The sequence below is a fragment of the Sus scrofa genome, chromosome 13 (assembly GCF_000003025.6).
Source record: "Sus scrofa isolate TJ Tabasco breed Duroc chromosome 13, Sscrofa11.1, whole genome shotgun sequence".
NCBI classification, from domain to species: Eukaryota; Metazoa; Chordata; class Mammalia; order Artiodactyla; family Suidae; genus Sus; species Sus scrofa.
In genome coordinates this window covers 37870435-37889097 of record NC_010455.5, presented here as the reverse complement: position 1 = coordinate 37889097, position 18663 = coordinate 37870435, and the positions used below count along the sequence as shown (strand labels likewise).

Sequence of the window (18663 nt, the reverse complement as noted above, 5' to 3'; positions counted from 1 at the left end):
GCCTCTCACTTGCACTGTGGAATGTTTAGAAACTGAAATTTCTTCTTTTTTAACTACCAGTTGGTCTGTGCAAATGCACTGGATTTGTTGAGCTAATGCTGTTTTTCTGGATCTTTCCTTCTTTCTCTGTCTGTGCTTCAATGCCTCCCCAACTTTGCAATGTAGCAAGCTGAGCAGTTGTTCAATCAGATGTACAACCCAGTAAGTCCTTTCTGAAAGTTCCCGCTGTAACATATCAAAGCATGAGGATCCATCGATCACATGTCACAGTGTGCCATAATGGGGAAGTTTAGAAAATATTTATGAGTCTCTTCCCGTTTCCGTTCTGTCAAAAGAAATGACCTGTGCAGAGGCCACTACCATTTCTTTTGAATGTGAAATTTAAAAATTAAGAACTCAAGGAAATATTGCCAGCTCTGATATTACCTCTGTCTTAACTTTAAGGCTGTAGAAAAACAGAGGTCACCTGAAGATCCAGGCTCATCTTTAACCAGAACCTTCAAACATAGGCTTACCTATGCCAAAAAGGAAAGCATTTGTAAAATAGCAAACAACTCAGTGTATGCTATATTTGAGTGATATAAGTTAAAATAGGTTTAGATTTTAAAATAGGGCTATGCCCTTTAAGGTTGGTAAATGCCTAACATTACTGTGGGTTTTGTAAGAGTTAAAAACATGTTATTTGACTGACAACAAACTAAAATATAGTTTCCTAATAACACGTGGTAATAATTCTGATTATAGCGTAATTGTACGAAAAACAGCTAACTAGTAAAAAAAATATGTGTAAAACAACCCAGATGCTACCACTTAATTTTTTTATCCCAATGACAGGTGTATTAATATGAAGCAGTATATTTATTTATTTCTTTAACGTATTAAAGTAGGGCTTTTTTTTTTTAATATCAACTCAAGTGACTACATGGGAGTAACATTACATAAAAGTGACCAGGATATGTCATTTGGCAGATGTGATCTATGCTGTCATGCATTCTGATTACCTCCTATTTGTAAATTCCCATCATGGGGAAAAGGAATAGCAGGTATAAAGGAAACAATTCACCCAACAATTTTTGGTGTTAAGGATATACCTTTTCCCTCCAGGATACATTCAGCATGATACACAAGAAAGATGCATGAATGCATTTAATCAGTTTCAGTGTCCACCCTCCATTCTTTAAAACAAATTTTATTTTTGCAAAAAGAAGTCATCAAGCATTGTGTTAGAGCATCTTTATTCCTCTTTCCCCAAATATGATTTTTAGCAGAGCAGCAAAAAGAATCCAGATTTTCTTTGAATGGCAGTGTTTTAATAAGCAGGCTCAAGACAGTGGAGATGTGAAGAAAGACAAAATAATATTGGAATATCTTCAAGCTTGAAAATTGACCCTGGGAAAGAAACAAGCATTTTCTTTAGATCATTTTAAAGAGGTATGAAGTAACCCCACTGAAATTGTCTCACACGTCCTAGTTAAGATGGGAAAAAACTTAAGTATAGTGTTTTGAGTGTGTGTAGGAAAAATGCGAAGGACTTTGTTTCTGCAAGAGCTATGATTTACAAGGACTATGATAGGAGTTTACTGTTCCTGTAAGGATAGATAGGGCCAACAAAGTAGTTCTGTTAATTTTTAGACCATTTCCAGAAATATTGACATTGCACTTAGTGGATTTTGCCTTCATTTCCTCCCAGTGATGAATCTCTAGGATGCAAAAGCAAACTTTTCAGTCATTTAGGTGACTAATGCAAAAGTCACTAACTGATTTTTCTCCCTTAGTTAATTAAGCTAACCCATTGTTTTGGCATCCTGGGAATATAGTTGATTATTAATATAGCCAGCTGATATAGATCATTAACTTAACCCCTGTCTGAAAATATTCTCAGAGGTTAGTCTTTTTTTATATCAATAGGGATGCAGCATGATGAATTTTCAGTATCCTTTGTAGTATTTTTTAAAATGACTATATTTTTCCAGTTGTAAAAATAAGATATGGTCGAAGTTCCCACCATGGTGCAGTGGGTTAAGAATTTGACTGTAGTAGCTCAGTCACTGCAGAGGTGTGGAGTTGATCCCTGGCCCAGCACAGAGGGCTGAAGGATCTGGCTTTGCCACAGTTGCAGTGTGGGTCACAGCTGTAGCTCAGATTCAATCCCTGGCCCAGCTGTCCTGAGAATTTCCATACACTGCAGTCCTGGCCATAAAATTGAAAAAAAAAAAAAAAAAAAAAAAGGTGTGGTCACAGTGGAAAATCTGCCAAGGTGTAAATTGATATAGGAGAAAATAAAGGCAGTAAGACATCTCACTTCACTGATATAATCACTAGGAACATCTCTTTTGTTCCCTACTCATATGTGTTTTGTTATTCTCTCCTCTCCTGTCTTTTCTCCCTTTTTCCTTCTTTCTTTCATTTCTCCTCCTTTCCTTCCTTCTTCCTTCCTACTTCCCTTCCTTCATTTTTTCCTTCCTTTTCTCCTTCCCTCTATTCTTTTCTCTTTTTAAAATTATCTAATACTCTATTTATTTTCACCAAATTGTGTAAAAGTGTTTGTTTTTATCCTATTTTTATGACGTTTCATAAGAATTTTCTCATATAATTAACTATTCTTCCAGAATACCATTTTAATGGTTGTATGATATTCCACTCTATGTGCTCATTCCCCAAATGTTAATCACTTCTTCCTTCTATTTTTTTCCATGTAAATAATACTCTGCAAAGCATCTTTCCATATTAGTTTCCCCCATTTCTCTTTTTAAAAAAAAAAAAGGTGTAAAATAGAATAAAATCCTGGGCCAATGGGTTTTTAAAAGCTCCCAATAGTTTCTGTTTTATTGCATTTTAGAGAAGTTCAACCAAGGCATGGTTCTTTCAGCACCAAATAAAGGTATCCTTTCTGTCACACCTAGACCAACATTGAGAACTGTCATTTTACATAACTTTGACAATACATAGGTGAAATATTTTTTCTCATTTTAACTTTCAGTAATTACTAGTGTGATTGAGGTTTTTGATGTATTTATTACCTGTATTTTTCTTCTGTAAATTATTTCTTTAAGTCATTTAAGGACTTGTTTTTCAGTTTTTTTGGTCATTTGTTTGTATTGCGTTATTCTGTGCTTTATATGGTCACTTTGTCAGATTTGTAACAAAGTTCTATTTAATTTTTTTATATAGAAAACTACATTTAAGTTCTTGACCTGTGTTTCCCTTTACGATTTCCTCATTGTCTTTAGCTTAGAAGTCAGCCTCTGATTTCAAGAATAGATACCTCTACTAACTTTTTTTAATGTTCCTTTTCGTATCAATTTAATCACTTTATAGATTATTTTGATTTATTTTGACTGGTGAGTTCTAACTTTTATTTTTCTAAATGATCAACTAGTTATCCTGGAATGACCTATCAAATAATTCTTTATCCATGGATATTGTTACTATTTTATTTTATACTAAATTGAATTTAGATGAGTATCTTAGTTTCTGAGCTTCCATTTAGTTTTATCAATGTCCATTGCTTATTGGGTCAGAATTTTATTTCTTATGGCTTTATAATATTTTCAAACATCTAGTGAAATAAATTTTACCATACTTATTTCTGCTTTTTATTAATTCTTGTTTTAATGTTCTTAGCCTTTAACTTTCTGTCATCCCAAGTGAACTTCAGGATCATCTTATGAATTAAAATGCACGATTGTTGATTTTAACTTGAATTATGGTCAATCTATAAAGATTGATAGCTTTCCAATATTTTTTCTTCTAATTCATGAACTTGATACAACTTTTCCTTATTTCATTTATCTTTTACAGTAAAGATTTGAAATTTTCTTATTATAGGCCTATGTTATTTCTTTTTAAGGATGGTCCTAAGCATTTCTGTATATATAATGTTTAAGTTACTGTGGTTAATGCTGTATTTCTCCTTTTATTTTCTTACTAGTTGTTGGTACCTAGGAAATTCATTTTATTCTTGTATATTTGTTTTGAATATGGCCAGCCTACAAAAGTTGGTGAATTATAACTTGATTGTTTTTATTAAATAAGACAATTTTATAGTCAGTCCTATGTCCATTAGTCTAAATCAGAATAAATAAGAATTTAAGCTGTGAAATCCTCCTGGGAGTTTTTTTTCCCCATGGTAGAAACAAACCTTCTACTTTAAAAAATCTTTTACCTTAGTCACTCCATTTTATTGTGATAATCTAACGCCATTTCTTAGGAGTCTGAAATTTTGCTTGGGCGTGTTTATTACTTACAATAATAACCTCTGTGCAGTTTAACTACCAGTCTCTACTCCTGAAGTAATTTTGTATTTTTAAGATAAACACTGTGAAGGTTATCTTCATTTGAGTCCCCCCCAAAAAAAATCTTAGTTCTTAATTCCAGTGAAATAACTTTTTTTCATCAGTTTCCACTACCTTCTTTGCTTTAGCCTTCATGGTTGTGCCCAGAGATGGTATTCAAATGTCTCATAACTTCTTAATAAATCTTTAGACTTTCAGGGCCCTAAATCTAGTGCTTTATTTAATGCCCTCATTGTTGCAGGGCAAATGATTGATTTGAAGATATTGGGGGCAACCTTGCTACTGGTCAAACATACTTGACACCCCTGTGATGGTTCCACACATATGCATTCCCCCTGCCTGGTCGCTGTCCTTTGAAATCCCATCTCTTCTGCAAGTGCATCTTTTGTGGAGCTCAGATTTGTCATAAGAAAAAAACTGAACATTTGTCCAATCTCATTGTTGTTCATGAGGTCTTTCTTGTTTACATGTCATTGTAAGATTGTACAATCCCATGGACATGATGGGCTGAATTGTAAGTGCTTCCACAGTCCTTGCCTAGGTACAGTGGTTTCTTTTTATGATTTTTTTAGCCTGTTTCAGAAAATTATTTTATTCACTCACAGACTAGGTCCCTGACACAGTGAAACATTATGGCAATTTAAGAGAGAATTTAGGGCATACACATAGCTCATCCAAACACACGTGCGCGCGTGCACGCACACACACACGCACACACACACACTTCACACTTAATCCAGACTTTCAGTGTCTAAGGAACTCAGGTTATATTCGAAATAACACTTAATATTTGAAGTCATATATTTTGTATCAGACCATCCAGATAATTACTTAGTTTTTTAAATTACTAATTTTAGGAAGACTCCATAATTGAAAGGTATTACATTAATAATTACATGTTTGTTTGAAGGGCCTTAAAAAGTGTTAAGCATACAGTTGATTCTTTTTATTTTGCGTATGTGGAACTTAAGAAATATTATTTTGAACATTTTTTTATATTTATTATAAATATCACATTTGTTTCATCTATGACAAAAATTTCTTTTTGGAATAGTTGTATATTATAATATGCAAATTGTGAATATTCTAGATGCAGTTAGCTGGAATTGTGAAAGTATAATTTCTTTTAGTATGAATTAATATAAGACTTAAGGTACCTCATTATTAGTTTCCAGATGTGTTATTTAGACTCAGCTCTTATATTTGGTATTAATTGCATTTAAAATAAATTTTAAATTTTATAATATGTTAGGTTTCTATAATCAACCTAAAAACTTTATTTTAAAAAGTAATATTTGTTAATAACTGAGAATTATATAAAGAGTGGAACATCTCATAGAAGATTGAAATCAAACATAATGTTTGGAATAGTTTATATACCCTATTTTGCTGTTAAGATGGTAAAAGAGGAGTTCCTGTAGTGGCACAGTGGTTAACGAATCTGACTAGGAACCATGAGGTTGTGGGTTCGATCCCTGGCTTGTTCAGTGGGTTGAGGATCTGATGTTGCCATGAGCTGTGGTGTAGGTTGCAGACGTGGCTTGGATCCCGCATTCCTGTAGCTGTGGCGTAGGCCAGGGTCTATAGCTCCGATTAGACCCCTAGTCTGGGAACCTCCATATGCCGTGGAAAGTGGCCCTAGAAGGGGGAAAGAAAAAAAAGACGAGACAGTAAAAGACTTTTAAAATGCTGTTAACAGACACTGAACCCCCAGAGTGCTGCAAAGGAGTATCATGTTTTTACACTGCATAAATCAGCAAATTATTACTAAAACCATAAGTCTTCCGATTCATTAGTTAGTGTTCTGCGTGCACTTTATGGGTATGACTAATCATTTGTTTATTTTGAGAGAAATAATTTTTTATTAAAATTGTTAGGGCCCATTTCAAAGAGAGAATACTATTTAACATTACAATTGAATATCCCCTGCCTAGTTTTACAGCAGGTTTTGGACCAAAGTAAATACTTTCCTTTCTAGGTACTTGGGATGATGAGCTAACATTTTATTGAAAATAAGCAGTGGCTAACCTTCACAAGAGGAGTGTAAATAAACTTGTAATTTGTCGTGTTCGTACTAACAACTGCTGGTATGATTTTAGCCACATTTTGCTGTTAACTTTGATTTAGATAGAGTGTTAATCTGAAGTTTTGCCTTATTTCCTGAAATAGTTCTAAATTCTTTTTTTAAAATAATCACTAGATATTGTTATGTACTCCTTGTCCTAAGTCATGACCAGATTTCTCTTTTGTGCTTGATTCAAGCTTTCGAAACCAGTTCATATCAAAATGCTTAGCTTGCCCACATCTGTGAGGCTTCAAACTTTGTTTTGATTATTCCCATTTGTGGGGAAATTTCCTAGCATATGGAAATGCAAGAAACATAATTGGAGGACCCTCAAAATTTATCTATTATTTAATACATACATTTTTGAAATATTCTTTTCTCAGTTTTCTTTGTTTCTATAAGATGCTTGAGAATTACCCTAAAAGTTAGCAGAAATATTTTGAAGCAGAACCAGATTCCTGGATTTACTTTTAAGCTGACCTAATCAGAAGAATTAAATCTCTAAGAAAAAAAGGCTCATCAATATTCTTTTGGTTTTAATGACTAGTGTAAGTCTTTGAAAGTGATAATGTGCTTAGATATAATAATTTATAATAAATAAGTTCTGAAACCATTAAAAGAAAATCCACACCAGTCTGCAATTTTCAAGAGCTAGAGTCCCAACTAGTGGATGAAGTTGATGTGCCTTGTTTGAATGGAATGGGCAATTAATTGCTCCCTGACCTTTAAGAGGAGGTAATTTCAGACCAGTAGATTCATGAGGGAAAGTTCTTATTGTGCATTTTCAGTATAAACCTTGAATGGGTCAGAATGACAGGGTAGGAATTTGTTCAGATAATGATTCATTCAAATGTATATATTATGTTATTGCAGTGCCTAATGTAGCTTCGGCCCAAATCTGTTGTCTACTTTGATTCCCATCAGGAGCTGCCAGTCCAGGTTAAAGAACCCATGTTGTAATTTGAAAAGGCAAGAGTATTGCCTAAATGTGAATAAAGTGTTTTCTTCACTCCATTTTTAGAGTAGGCGCTGGCCTTATAACTTTGAAGGAAATATTGGCTTTGGCTCGATATCCTCCTGTATTTCTTTAGTCTTTCCCCTGTGTCTATAGATCACAGTATAACACACTCTTGATGTACACTTTCAGCCCATCCTCTGAAAAGCTGTGATTCATGCTGAATAGAGCTGGTTAAATTCAGTGGAGGTTTTTGCCTCCACTACTTGGGCTGGAGTGGGGAGCCACCAGCCTTCAGTCATGTGAAACTCTTTTCTCTTGGATCTTTACATGGACTCTACTGATGACCCAGAAGCAGCTGTTACACTTCCATCTCTATATAACTCTTTCTTACAGCTTTCTGTTGACTTAAGTTTTAAATGGTATCTATTTACACTTTTATTTAATCACCTTTCAAGAATTCTGGCACCAGTAGTGAAGGTGCTTTGACATAAATTCTTTTCCCCAGAAATCAGTAGCTATTGTTATGGAGATAAATAGATATATTTAACTCAGAGGTATTCTTGAACTTATCTCTCCCATTTAAAAGGAAGAATCAATAGCATCCACAAATTATCTAATGGATACCAGGTCAGTTGTAAACTTGGCTATGGTCCTTACTAAAATAACACGATCTAACTATAGCATCACATGAAGTCAACAGTAATCTCAATTCAGCATTGTTTTTTCCTAGGCTTTCTCTAAATATCACATGAGTCGCTTAACCAAACTCACTTGCTAGGTTTAGAAGACTACCAACTCATCTAATTTCACTCCATGCTGAAAACTTGCCTTGGTTTATCTTCTTCTCTTCAAAGAGCTAAAGTAAGAATGCGTTCACCTACCTATCACCAGCAGACTGCTTTCTCTGTAAACCTAGCATGGAGGCTTCCCTAAGGCCTATGTAGTATTTTGTCAGTTGGAAATTAAATAAGCTTACTAACTTAGATGTATAACAAGTTCCACTGATGTGATTCATTTTATAAAATAATAATCACAGTAAAAACACAAATGAAGAGTATCTTCTCTATGTTGTCATTTTGTTGTTTTTGCTGTTCTTAGGTTTATTCATTTGCCCATAGTCAGAAGACATGGGGTAGACTTAGAATCTAGGTTTTACAACTAGTAATCCTGTACCCATTTATTAAAAATCATGATATTAATAACCTTAAGAATAAAAACAACCAAAATAAACCACAGATTCTTAACTCAATAGAATAAGCTATCAAAACATTTTATTCATTTATTTTGAGTGTTTCTAGCTGGTCATTACTCAGTTCATTAATTATTTTTTAAAGACCTTAATGTCACTGGTTGGGTAGTTTGAGAAAATTGCCATTACAAGGTTTTTAGCTACCAGAAAGTAATGGTAATACAGTATAACAGTAGAGGAGAATGAACATGAAATTTTTGTTTTCTTTCTTAGAAATCTAAAAACTGTGTGTGTTAGGTGTTCCCTTTATCACTTTTTAAAATTTTTCTTGAAGTATCGTTGATTTACAAAGTTGTAATATTTTCTGCTGTATAGCAAAGTGACTCAGTTACACATACATACACTTCCATTCCCCTTCACCTTTTCTGTTATAAAAGTAAAGAGTTGATTATTTTTATCAGAGATAGAAGTAGTTATATGAAGTATTATCTTTCAAAATAGAAGATACACATTCTTAATGGAAGATTAACACATTTTAATATTCCTTACTTCAATTTAAAATAGAATTATTACATAAATAAACTCCTAAAGGCATATTAGTTCAGGATTCTCTTTCAGATTACTTTAATTATACTTAAAAACTCACTAATTCTATTCTGTTACCATGAAACTCAGTGTACAATACTAAATAAATAAAAATAAATGTTTTCTGAGAAACATTGATGAAAGGGTGCCTGATACTGTCTTGAACTGATATATTTTCTCCAACTTCTTTTACGTAGTTGAATTTATTTCTTGAATAAGGAAATCTTAGATTAAAGAATGTGAAAGCAAATTATTCTGTATTTATCCTCATGCTTAAATAATATGTTACATGCAAAAATATCCTAAAAATGATTATTTTGTCATAAATAAGAAATTTATTTTTATTTATACTAATTTTTGAATTTTTTCTAAATCATTGCAAAGACTGTTCACCTTCTAACAGTAGTACTAGTATTAATTTTCTAACCATGCATGATTCATTTGATCCCACAGTAGTTGTAGCTTGCTTGCCTTGTTTTTTCCCCCCCAATTTTTTTTTTTAAAGTGTGTAAAAACACAGTGGACATCCTCTATACATAGCAAGACAGCAGGACAACTTAAGTCCTAATAAGATGTTAACATTTTATTATTTCACACATGGATTTTAGAGATACATGCATATATGACCTCTCTGACTTTTCTATGTTGAATGTGCACTGTTGTTAAACTACTTGTTTTTTCCCTGCCTGCTCTTTGAAGAAGTCAATTAGGAATAATGGGAAACAAGGGGTAGGCAAAACATTGCAGTGCAGTGTTATTTCCATCTGTCTGGGAATATTTCAGCCAAAAGTTTATTTTGGGAAAAAAAAAAAAGCCATAACACACAGTCACACACAAAAACACAAATACTTTGGCTGCAAATTATTCTGCAGTGTTGTTGCTGTGTTGTTGCCTGTGTCTGTTCTCGTGTGTAAAGCTACACACCCCACCCCACCCCTGACCTCATGCATGTGTTTGCAGATTCTTGTCTGTGTGCTTGTTCATGAACTAGCTCATCCTCCTCCTGGTTCAGGTTAATGTAATCAAAATAGTAAGAATTTATGGGTATGACTGTTAGCTAGAAAACCCTTCTAAATTTTCAAGGCTTGCTTTCATTCTACATCTTCTGCTGAAATTTCTCAGTGGAATGAAGTGTTTGTTAAGTCAGCTAGTCTCTTATATATTACCTGGCTTTATATACATCCTTGATGGTTCTTGGAGGAATAAATTAATATTGTTTTATCTCAGTTTCTCTGTATTGGAAAAAGAAGCTGTTGGGATGAATCACTTCCTTAACTGTGAGGAGTTGAATTGTCTTAGTTCTGGTTGCCAGAATTCTAGGAATAAAGATATCACTGTCTCTACCTTCACCTATCCCCCCTTTCTTGTGGAGAGAAAAACATAAAGTAGCATCATTTAATGAAACAAAACATCAACAGTAAAAGACACTCCACTTAAAAATAAAGATTGTTTTAAGGTAGCTGAAATGTATGATTTTTCCATTTGGCCTTTTAACTGACAGTATACCCATAATTCTTGATAGTTATTTTTTTCTCCAAAGTTAATTTCCGGGCCATTGCTTACTGCACTACCTATTGTTTTAAATTGTAACTACATTCTTTAAAAATATAATGTTGAAGGCTCATAATATTGAAGATGACTCCAGGATGAACCCAGAGTTTGCAGACCGAATAAAACAGCTTGATAAAGAGGCATCTTATTACCGTGATGAATGTGGCAAGGCCCAAGCAGAAGTTGACCGGTTGCTGGAGATCCTCAAGGAGGTGGAGAATGAAAAGAATGACAAGGACAAGAAGATTGCAGAACTTGAGAGGTAAATTTTATAGTCCTGTTGTGAATTGTCAATTGCAAGTGAACATTGATTGCTTAGTTGCCTATCTCAGGTCAAGGTAGATTTGGAATGTGTATTCATATTTCAAGGTGGAAACAAGTTGTGTATGAGGAATATGGCCTGCTAGGGATGATGTTGTGTTTCTGTGGACTACTCCGAAGTCAATTGGCTTATGTTTTGAGCGCTTATATACTTCTTCAGTGTTTGAGAAAATAATGGTCATCTTTCTTGAGTGATATGCGTGATGTAGATTTATGCCAGCAAAGTGTGTAAGATGTTGAGCCTTTGACTACCTGAAACTTCAGTTTTTTTCCCATTAAAAACAAATATTTGTGGTTTAGCTTTGTTTCAAGTAAAGAATATGAAATAATATAGTTGGGAATTCATTCAAAACAGGAGAAAGGGAAAGGATTTCATATCCTTTGGATGTCTTTTAGCACACCACAGCAAATTCATCTTGGGATTTATCTTTTAAGAGGACCTTATGGCATTTGGTAAATAAATATATTTCAGTAGGGTCTAAGGTGGGTGGAGCTGATATCAAATTCTCTGTAAAAACAAGGACGGTTATAGCAGGGTTCCAGAGTAATAAGATTTTCAGATAAATCATATCCATATTGTATTATGTAGTGTATGGACTCTAAAAGTAAGCTTTCTATCTAAATGCTTTTTCCTATATTTCATAAAAAGAAGGAATTCTGAATAATCTTACGTAACTCCATTTCTTCTGAGGATTTCTCATTGGTTCAGCAATAAGGCAGAATTTGTCTTTCCCAGATTCAGTCCATATGGAAGAGATCAGCCGATTTTGAATAAATCAGTGAATGTTTGCCAGTTCTGATCAAGACACTTGTGAGGCCCTAAAGGACTTCAAGACATATGGTCTCCATGGTCTTATAGAAAGATCAGGAGCTTTAGGAATAGAAATACCTGGATTCAGATTTTACCTCTGCTTTATTCTAGCTATGTGACTTTGAGTCTTCTTTAGAAGTAGATCTCTAGCAACCTATTAAATTGTATCACATTTTGCAGGTACATTGTACTGGTATAAGGTAGGGTAGTTATATCACTATGAACAGTTGAATGCTAAAACAAATAAATTCTCAACATTATGTGTCTCTGGATTAAATGAATAGGTTAATTCTCGATAAAATTTCAATATTTTCAAGTGGAGTACTTAATATATACAAATTCCAAAGCAATTTATATTTTGTTTAAAAATCTTAGAACTGGAGTTGCTGTCATGGCTCACTGGAAATGAATCTGACTAGCATCCCTGAAGACGCAGGTCTGATCCCTGGCCTTGCATAGTGGGCTAAGGATCTGGCGTTGCTGTGAGCTGTGGTATAGGTCGCAGATGCAGCTTGGATCTGGTATTGCTGTGGCTGTGGCATAGGCCAGTGGCTACAGCTCCAATTAGACCCCTAGCCTGGGAACTTCCATATGCCAAGGGTGTAGCCCTAAAAAGACCAAAAAAAAAAAAAAAAAAAATCTTAGAATTAGTTTGATGGTAATCCGATTTTTATTCAGTGTGACTCATTTTATAAATTAAATGAAGATTTTTTTTTTCTGAGATAAGTAAACAAATTAAAGTCCTCAAGGCCTTAATTTTAATTTAATGTGTGAAAATATTCTGCCAGCCTATTGGTTTTTAAAAGTACTATTAATTTTAAATGTGTATTTTAGAACTATATCTTAGGGCCAAAATTGTTCTTAAATAACAAGGATCACAGGAAAGTTATGATCATGTCTTCCTTATTGCTGAGAAAATTGAGACCTTGAAAAGTTGAGCTTGGTTGGAAAGATACCAAACTGTAATGTAGATTTCTGAACTCCTAATCTACTGCTCTGAGAAGTGAGCCATAGAGAAGATGCCCTCAATAATATTACTAATAGCAATTATAATCATAATAATAGGTTATGTATATTTTATGCTCACAGCGTATCAGGTACTCTGCCATGCACTTGACCTGCATGAGTGTATACGATTTAATCCTACCCACAACACAAAAAATCTTTATAGATGAGAAAACTGTGACATTCAGGAGTTCCTGTTGTGGAAACAAACCTAACTAGTAGCTATGAGGACGTGGGTCAGATCCCTGACCCTGATCAGTGGGTTAAGGATCCGGCGTTGCCAAGAACTGTGGTATAGGTCACAGACGTAGCTCTAATCTAGCATTGCTGTGGCTGTGGTATAAGCAGGCAGCTGTAACTCTGATTTGACCCCTAACCTGGGGATTTGAATGTGCTGCACATGCAGCCTTTAAGAAAAATAAAATAAAATAAAAAATAAGAAAGTTCCCGTCATGGCTCAGCAAAAATGAATCTGACTAGGAACCCTGAGGTTGTGGGTTTGCTCCCTGGCCTTGCTCAGTGGGTTGAGGATCCCGCGTTGCTGTGAGCTGTGGTGTGGGTCGCAGACTTGGCTTGGATCTGGTGTTGCTGTGGCTCTGGCGTAGGCCTGCAGCTGCAGCTCTGATTCAACCCCTAGCCTGGGAACCTCCATGTGCTGCGGGTGCAGCCCTAAAAAGTGGAAAAAAAACAACAACAAAAACCCCACAACAACTGACAAGCAGATTAACTTCCTTAAGGTTATGGAATTTATAAGAATCACAGTTGGGATTTGAACTCAGTGCTGATAGATGAGTAGCTGAGAACAATCCCATCCAAAAATGGGCCAGAAGGAAGAAGTTAGTCTAGTAGCACTCAATAGTCATGTAGCCGGTGGAGAGGCTTTGCTGCTGGGCCACGGGAAATCTGCCTCATCTTTATTAGCTTTCATGAGGGAAAGTGATGTGCCCCACATTTAGAGCCCATTTTTTTTTCTGCACTGAACCAACTCTGCAAAACTATAATTGAAAATGAGAATAAATTACTATAAATATTTGCATAAAATAGCGTAATTGTCTAGTTGGACAAGCAGGTCTTAGCTGGACGCTATTGCTATTAAATCATCAAGATTATTCACATTTTTATTTCCTCAATATGGAATGCATTAAAAACAACAGTGATTTTATAGGCATTTATCTTTATGTACTTTCTGCACATTTTTTTTCTTTTATCTCTGCCTTTGCCTCTCCTTAAAACTGATGCCTCCCAGGCACTGTAATTCATAAAATGTGTGGTGGGACTTGACGCTGTCCCAGTTCTCTGCCTGCCTGTGTCTTGCATTCAGCAGCAAAACATAGTCTGGGAAATGTCTGAGTCCCAGCTCTAGGCCAGACCCAGGAGGTGGGGGTGGAGATCAAGGAAGGAAGTTTCTTGGGAAAAGGAGAGCTCAGCCTTGGCCTGCCTTTCTGAACCATTATCTGCTGGGCTACATGTATATTTTGACCAAAGCATCTTCCTCGAGTTGTCAGGCAGCCCTTTTTAAATTGGGCAGTATCTCCATTTGCTGGCTTAAACTACAAAATTTATTTCTCATAAGGTTGGGAACTAAAGAGTTCTTAGCAGTGTGACGTATATCTCCATTTTGGAGTTATAAAAGAGTGTCTGCAATTTAGTTTGTGATTTATAAAACCAAGAAATTGAACTTGAAATAAATTTGTGGTCTTTGGTCTGTAAGATGACCTACCACAGTGAATAGACTTTTTTTTAAAAAAAGCAGCTAATGTTCCTAAATATTCTCCCAGAACTTCAGTCATGTGCACCAAAATTTTCAGGGTTAGGAGTAAAAGACACTGACACCGGCCTACTTCTTTCTCACAGGATAATTCATATTTGCTTTCTATTCCGTTGATCTTCCCATTTTTTATTTTCTCCACAGTATATGCATTCTAAGTAGCACATGCATGGCACTTACATGAATGCATTTACCTTTTATATTCCATGTGAATGATGTTTTTCATAAGCCATTAAAGATTTTCCTTTTCAAAGTGCATATTGCTCCAGTGTGGTCTCCATATGCAGTTCTGCCTATAAGCTCTTGCACTTGATGCTGATAGCTCAGCAGGGAGCTTCTGCCTTGTAGCACAGGCTGCTCTGGGGAAGTTTGACACAAGGTGGGGCGGGGGGGGGGGCTTGAAGAAACCCCTGAGAATTGGTCCGAATCAGGCTGAAGTCCTTATTATCAGCACTAATGCTAGGTATCACATATGCTGCACAATCAGGTAGCTAATTAAACACTAGAGGCAATGAGATATGTAATCTTTCTGTGTCAGTGCCCATCAAGGTCTCTTAGGTTATTTTAGAAGTTTCAGAATGAATCCTTTAGTCCCTTAGGGGAAGTAGAGAGGTTAACAGAGTCTGTAAATCAAGGCTTGGTATCACTGGATTTCTGGCATCTCACCCATGGAAAGGAAAGAGTCATATGATTATCTTAACTATGTTAGAGGCTTTGTCAGTATTTGTCTGGAGGACAGGGAATGCCCAAATTGAACCCTCAATTTCATCCCTTCCCTCTATAAAGAGGAAAGTGAGTCCCTCAGGGCTTTACTCCTAAAATACAACATCAATATAGAAAACAACATAATGTTTAATTATATGGATCAAGTCTAATGACATCAGTCATTTGGACAATAAGAAATCATTTTAGATGCCTAAAATCACCTTATCTAAGGTTGAGAAACAGACTCTTATTTTTTCCTCTGAATTTGTTCAATAATTTCTGACATAATTTCTTTACTGTCTCTCAGAACTCTTTTCACAAAATATAAGCTTAAGCTTTATAGTTTAAAAATATGATAATATGATGTAGAAGTTTTTTAGTATGTGGAAGAAACTTGATACTAGTTCTGTTTTGTTATAAACTCTTTTTGCTAAGTAATTTCCATTTATGTTTCTTAATTATTTGTCAAGGAACTTTTTAAAACAAGTGGCAGATGATTGCATATGGTCCCTAGCAACCTTTTGGGGAAGGTCATGGATATTATAGATACCTTTGAGAATTTGATGGAGATTAGGAACCCTTGGAAAAGTCAACTAAATCTTAAATATTTGCTTGCTGTTTCAATATATGATTCTCTAAAGCTTGGCCATGGACCTCAGTTTGATATGCCTTTGCGCCATAAGGATTTGGAACAGAAGCTGGGGCCAGCCTCACCAGAATTCCTGCAAAGATCATGGCCTGACTTAACTTTTTTTTTTTTTTTTTTTTTGCTTTTTAGAGCCGCACCTGGGGCATATGGAAATTCCCAGGCTAGGGGTCAAATTGGAGCTGCAGCTGCTGGCCTAACCCACAGCCACAGCAATGCAGGATCCAAGTTGAGTCTGTGACCTGCATCACAGCTCATGGCAATGCCAGAGCCCCACCCCACTGGGCAAGGCCAGGGATCAAACCCATATCCTCATGGATACCAGTCAGGGATTAATTTCTGCTGCACCACAATGAGAACTACCCTGACTTAACTCTTTATCTTTGATTGTGTGTTTATGATCACAAAACACTCTGCAGGGGATTATTGAGACAGTGCTTTCACCAGGTGTGTAATCTTGAATTTTCTACTTGATTTTTATCCTTATAATCAATGCTGATTTCATCTGAAATGTTTTTGTTTAAGCTTTCTCCTGAGTATTGGTTTTGCTTTTCCTTTCTGTGTGAAATACTTAAAACTTCTTCTTAATAGTATGGAATGGTGGATTCCCACTGAGCAGATAGCTGATAAATTATTTATTAATTCACTTGTTTTTTTGCAAAGGGCATTTTATAGGTTAACAAAATGAATGTCCTCTATGATTTCTGGGGTAGCCTGAAGAGGATATGATTGTTTTGATTTTTACTTGGCATTAGAGACTTTTTTGTTTTGATGGATTAGAAGGGCATGTTATATATTTTTCTACAAATTAGTTATCAAGGGTCTGAATAATTTCAGTGATGAAATCTGATCCTCATTTTCACAACTGAAAAAAAAAATTACTCTCAGCTTTGGAAGTTAATCTGTCTTGGGAGGCTGATAGCAGGTAGCACCTCACCTGAAGCCGTCCTCACAGTCTTTGATCATTGCTGGATGCAGTACTCTGTGAACATTTAAAATGGCAGTCTTGAACAGAAAGCCAAGCCAAATGCTCAGGTCCTTTGGTTTTTAGGGATGAAGGAAAAATATCTCAAAGGATATAGTCATCCAACTTACTGGTCCTAATAAAATCTTTCTGACATAAGTGTCTACTATGAGCTCATAGTAATTTCCATTTTACTTTATGTAAAAAATAATACAATTTTACATGCACACAGATAGGAGCTTTCTCTATACGTGTTCCTCCAGAAAAGGGAAAATTGTGCCATTGGGTTGCTGGCACACACCTCCGGTTCATATCAGTGCTTGTGATTATGTGAGTAAGAGCAGATACTGGTTTCTTACATATAATATTTAATGTAACAGCTTACAATGTGTGCCCAGGCTTTTCAGGGATAATGTCAGATAAAAGTTGCTTTATTGTCCTTCATTTGGTTATAAAACCTGCTAATATAACATCTGTTGGCTGTATGTTTAAAACTAATGCGTTTCCTTCCTTTTATTCTCTTTTGCTATCCCCTTTCCTTTCTGCTTATCCTCCAAACTGCTGCTTTCACCCTTGCTCCAATCAGCTTGACTTTCAGGTCAGTACTCTCGGTTTTTCTTCTAACTGCCTTTCCCTCCTAAGCTCAGTTTATTGCTTTCACTTGTTTAACAAACACATTTCTGAAATGGTTTTCCTCTGGCCACCACTTTTTTTTCCTTTTCATTTCATCCCATGCCTAGGGAAGTTTATTTTATAAGAAGCCTGTATAGGTGGGAAAAGGCAAAGAAGAAGATGAAAATAAATCACTGTTGGATTTTTTTTGATACATTTTGTTCCTGGATTACTAAATCAGTGAGAGAAATCGTCATGAAAACTCCTTGAGTGTGTTTCTCCTGAGCAGCTTAGAAAATAGGTTATGTGATGCTAAAGCATGGAGCAGTGGAAATAACAAAATGCAGGATGCTAAATTTAACCTAGGAGAACAAAAGATTTGCCTGTGACACAGCAACTTAAAAGCTGAATTTAATAGTGCAAACCATTCAGACTTTTCGCTTAATAAATCACTGTGTTTTGAAAGATTTATAATACTTCTTTTTAAAAGTCACTTTTGAAAATTATCAGTGTTAGTAACATATTGTACACACATGTTATTTCCTGTCATTGTTTTGCTTTTAAACTTTTTAACTTCATTTTTATTAGCCATAGACATACTTTAATTACCTAGGGCATAGCATATGGAACCAAATGTAAAACTAGATTCATTGTTGACTGTATGCACCACAATATTAAGAAGCAAATTGGACATTTTGTTTGCAAATGCATTCTAGGTTTGATTCATCTAAGGTGGGGGGCCCAAGTTAATAACTGGTTCTCCTTTAAGTCAGGCAAGCCTTCTCTTTCCAGTAATACATAATAACATCTAGTGGTTTCTTTATCATTTAATCAGTGAGTTTACTGCAAGATGCTCATTGTGTGATTTGGGCAATCCAGACTTAAATTAGTGGCCAATATAGTTGCTCTTTCAAAGGCCAAGCAATATTATTTTCTTCTCTGTATTTGGGATCTGCCCCTCTTTATTCTGTCCATTGCTTATCATTTAAGTCCAGTAGTGAATAATTTCAAAACGAGACCTTCTCACATGGCAATTTTGTTCCCCTCCGCACACCTCTGTGGGCCCTTCCCTCCCCACAGTGGTGTGGCTCATAGTCCTTGAAATTGAAACTATTTCTTTGATATTCCCACATACCACACTGGGTATCTCAGAGGAACTGCCTTGAACTTCATCACCCTGAAGGAAGC

The 18663-nt window shown here is 35.4% G+C and overlaps 1 protein-coding gene across 22 annotated transcripts in view; it reads left to right on the top strand.

Annotated features, from left to right (window-relative positions):
- The window catches only part of ERC2 (ELKS/RAB6-interacting/CAST family member 2), a 979000-nt gene that overhangs the window by 478415 nt on the left and 481922 nt on the right, over positions 1 to 18663 (top strand). For 8 of the 22 annotated variants that reach the window (XR_002337954.1, XM_021070721.1, XM_021070713.1 and 5 more), the window contains 4 exons: positions 166 to 201; positions 9792 to 9821; positions 10712 to 10905; positions 17450 to 17461. Coding sequence is in view for 16 of the 22 variants with exons in the window: in XM_021070721.1 (XP_020926380.1) it covers positions 166 to 201; positions 9792 to 9821; positions 10712 to 10905; positions 17450 to 17461 (272 nt within the window). In the remaining 6 variants the exon portion in view is untranslated. The remainder of the gene's footprint in view (positions 1 to 165; positions 202 to 9791; positions 9822 to 10711; positions 10906 to 17449; positions 17462 to 18663) is intronic. The other 14 variants (XR_002337959.1, XR_002337958.1, XR_002337955.1 and 11 more) reach the window with 4 other exon arrangements.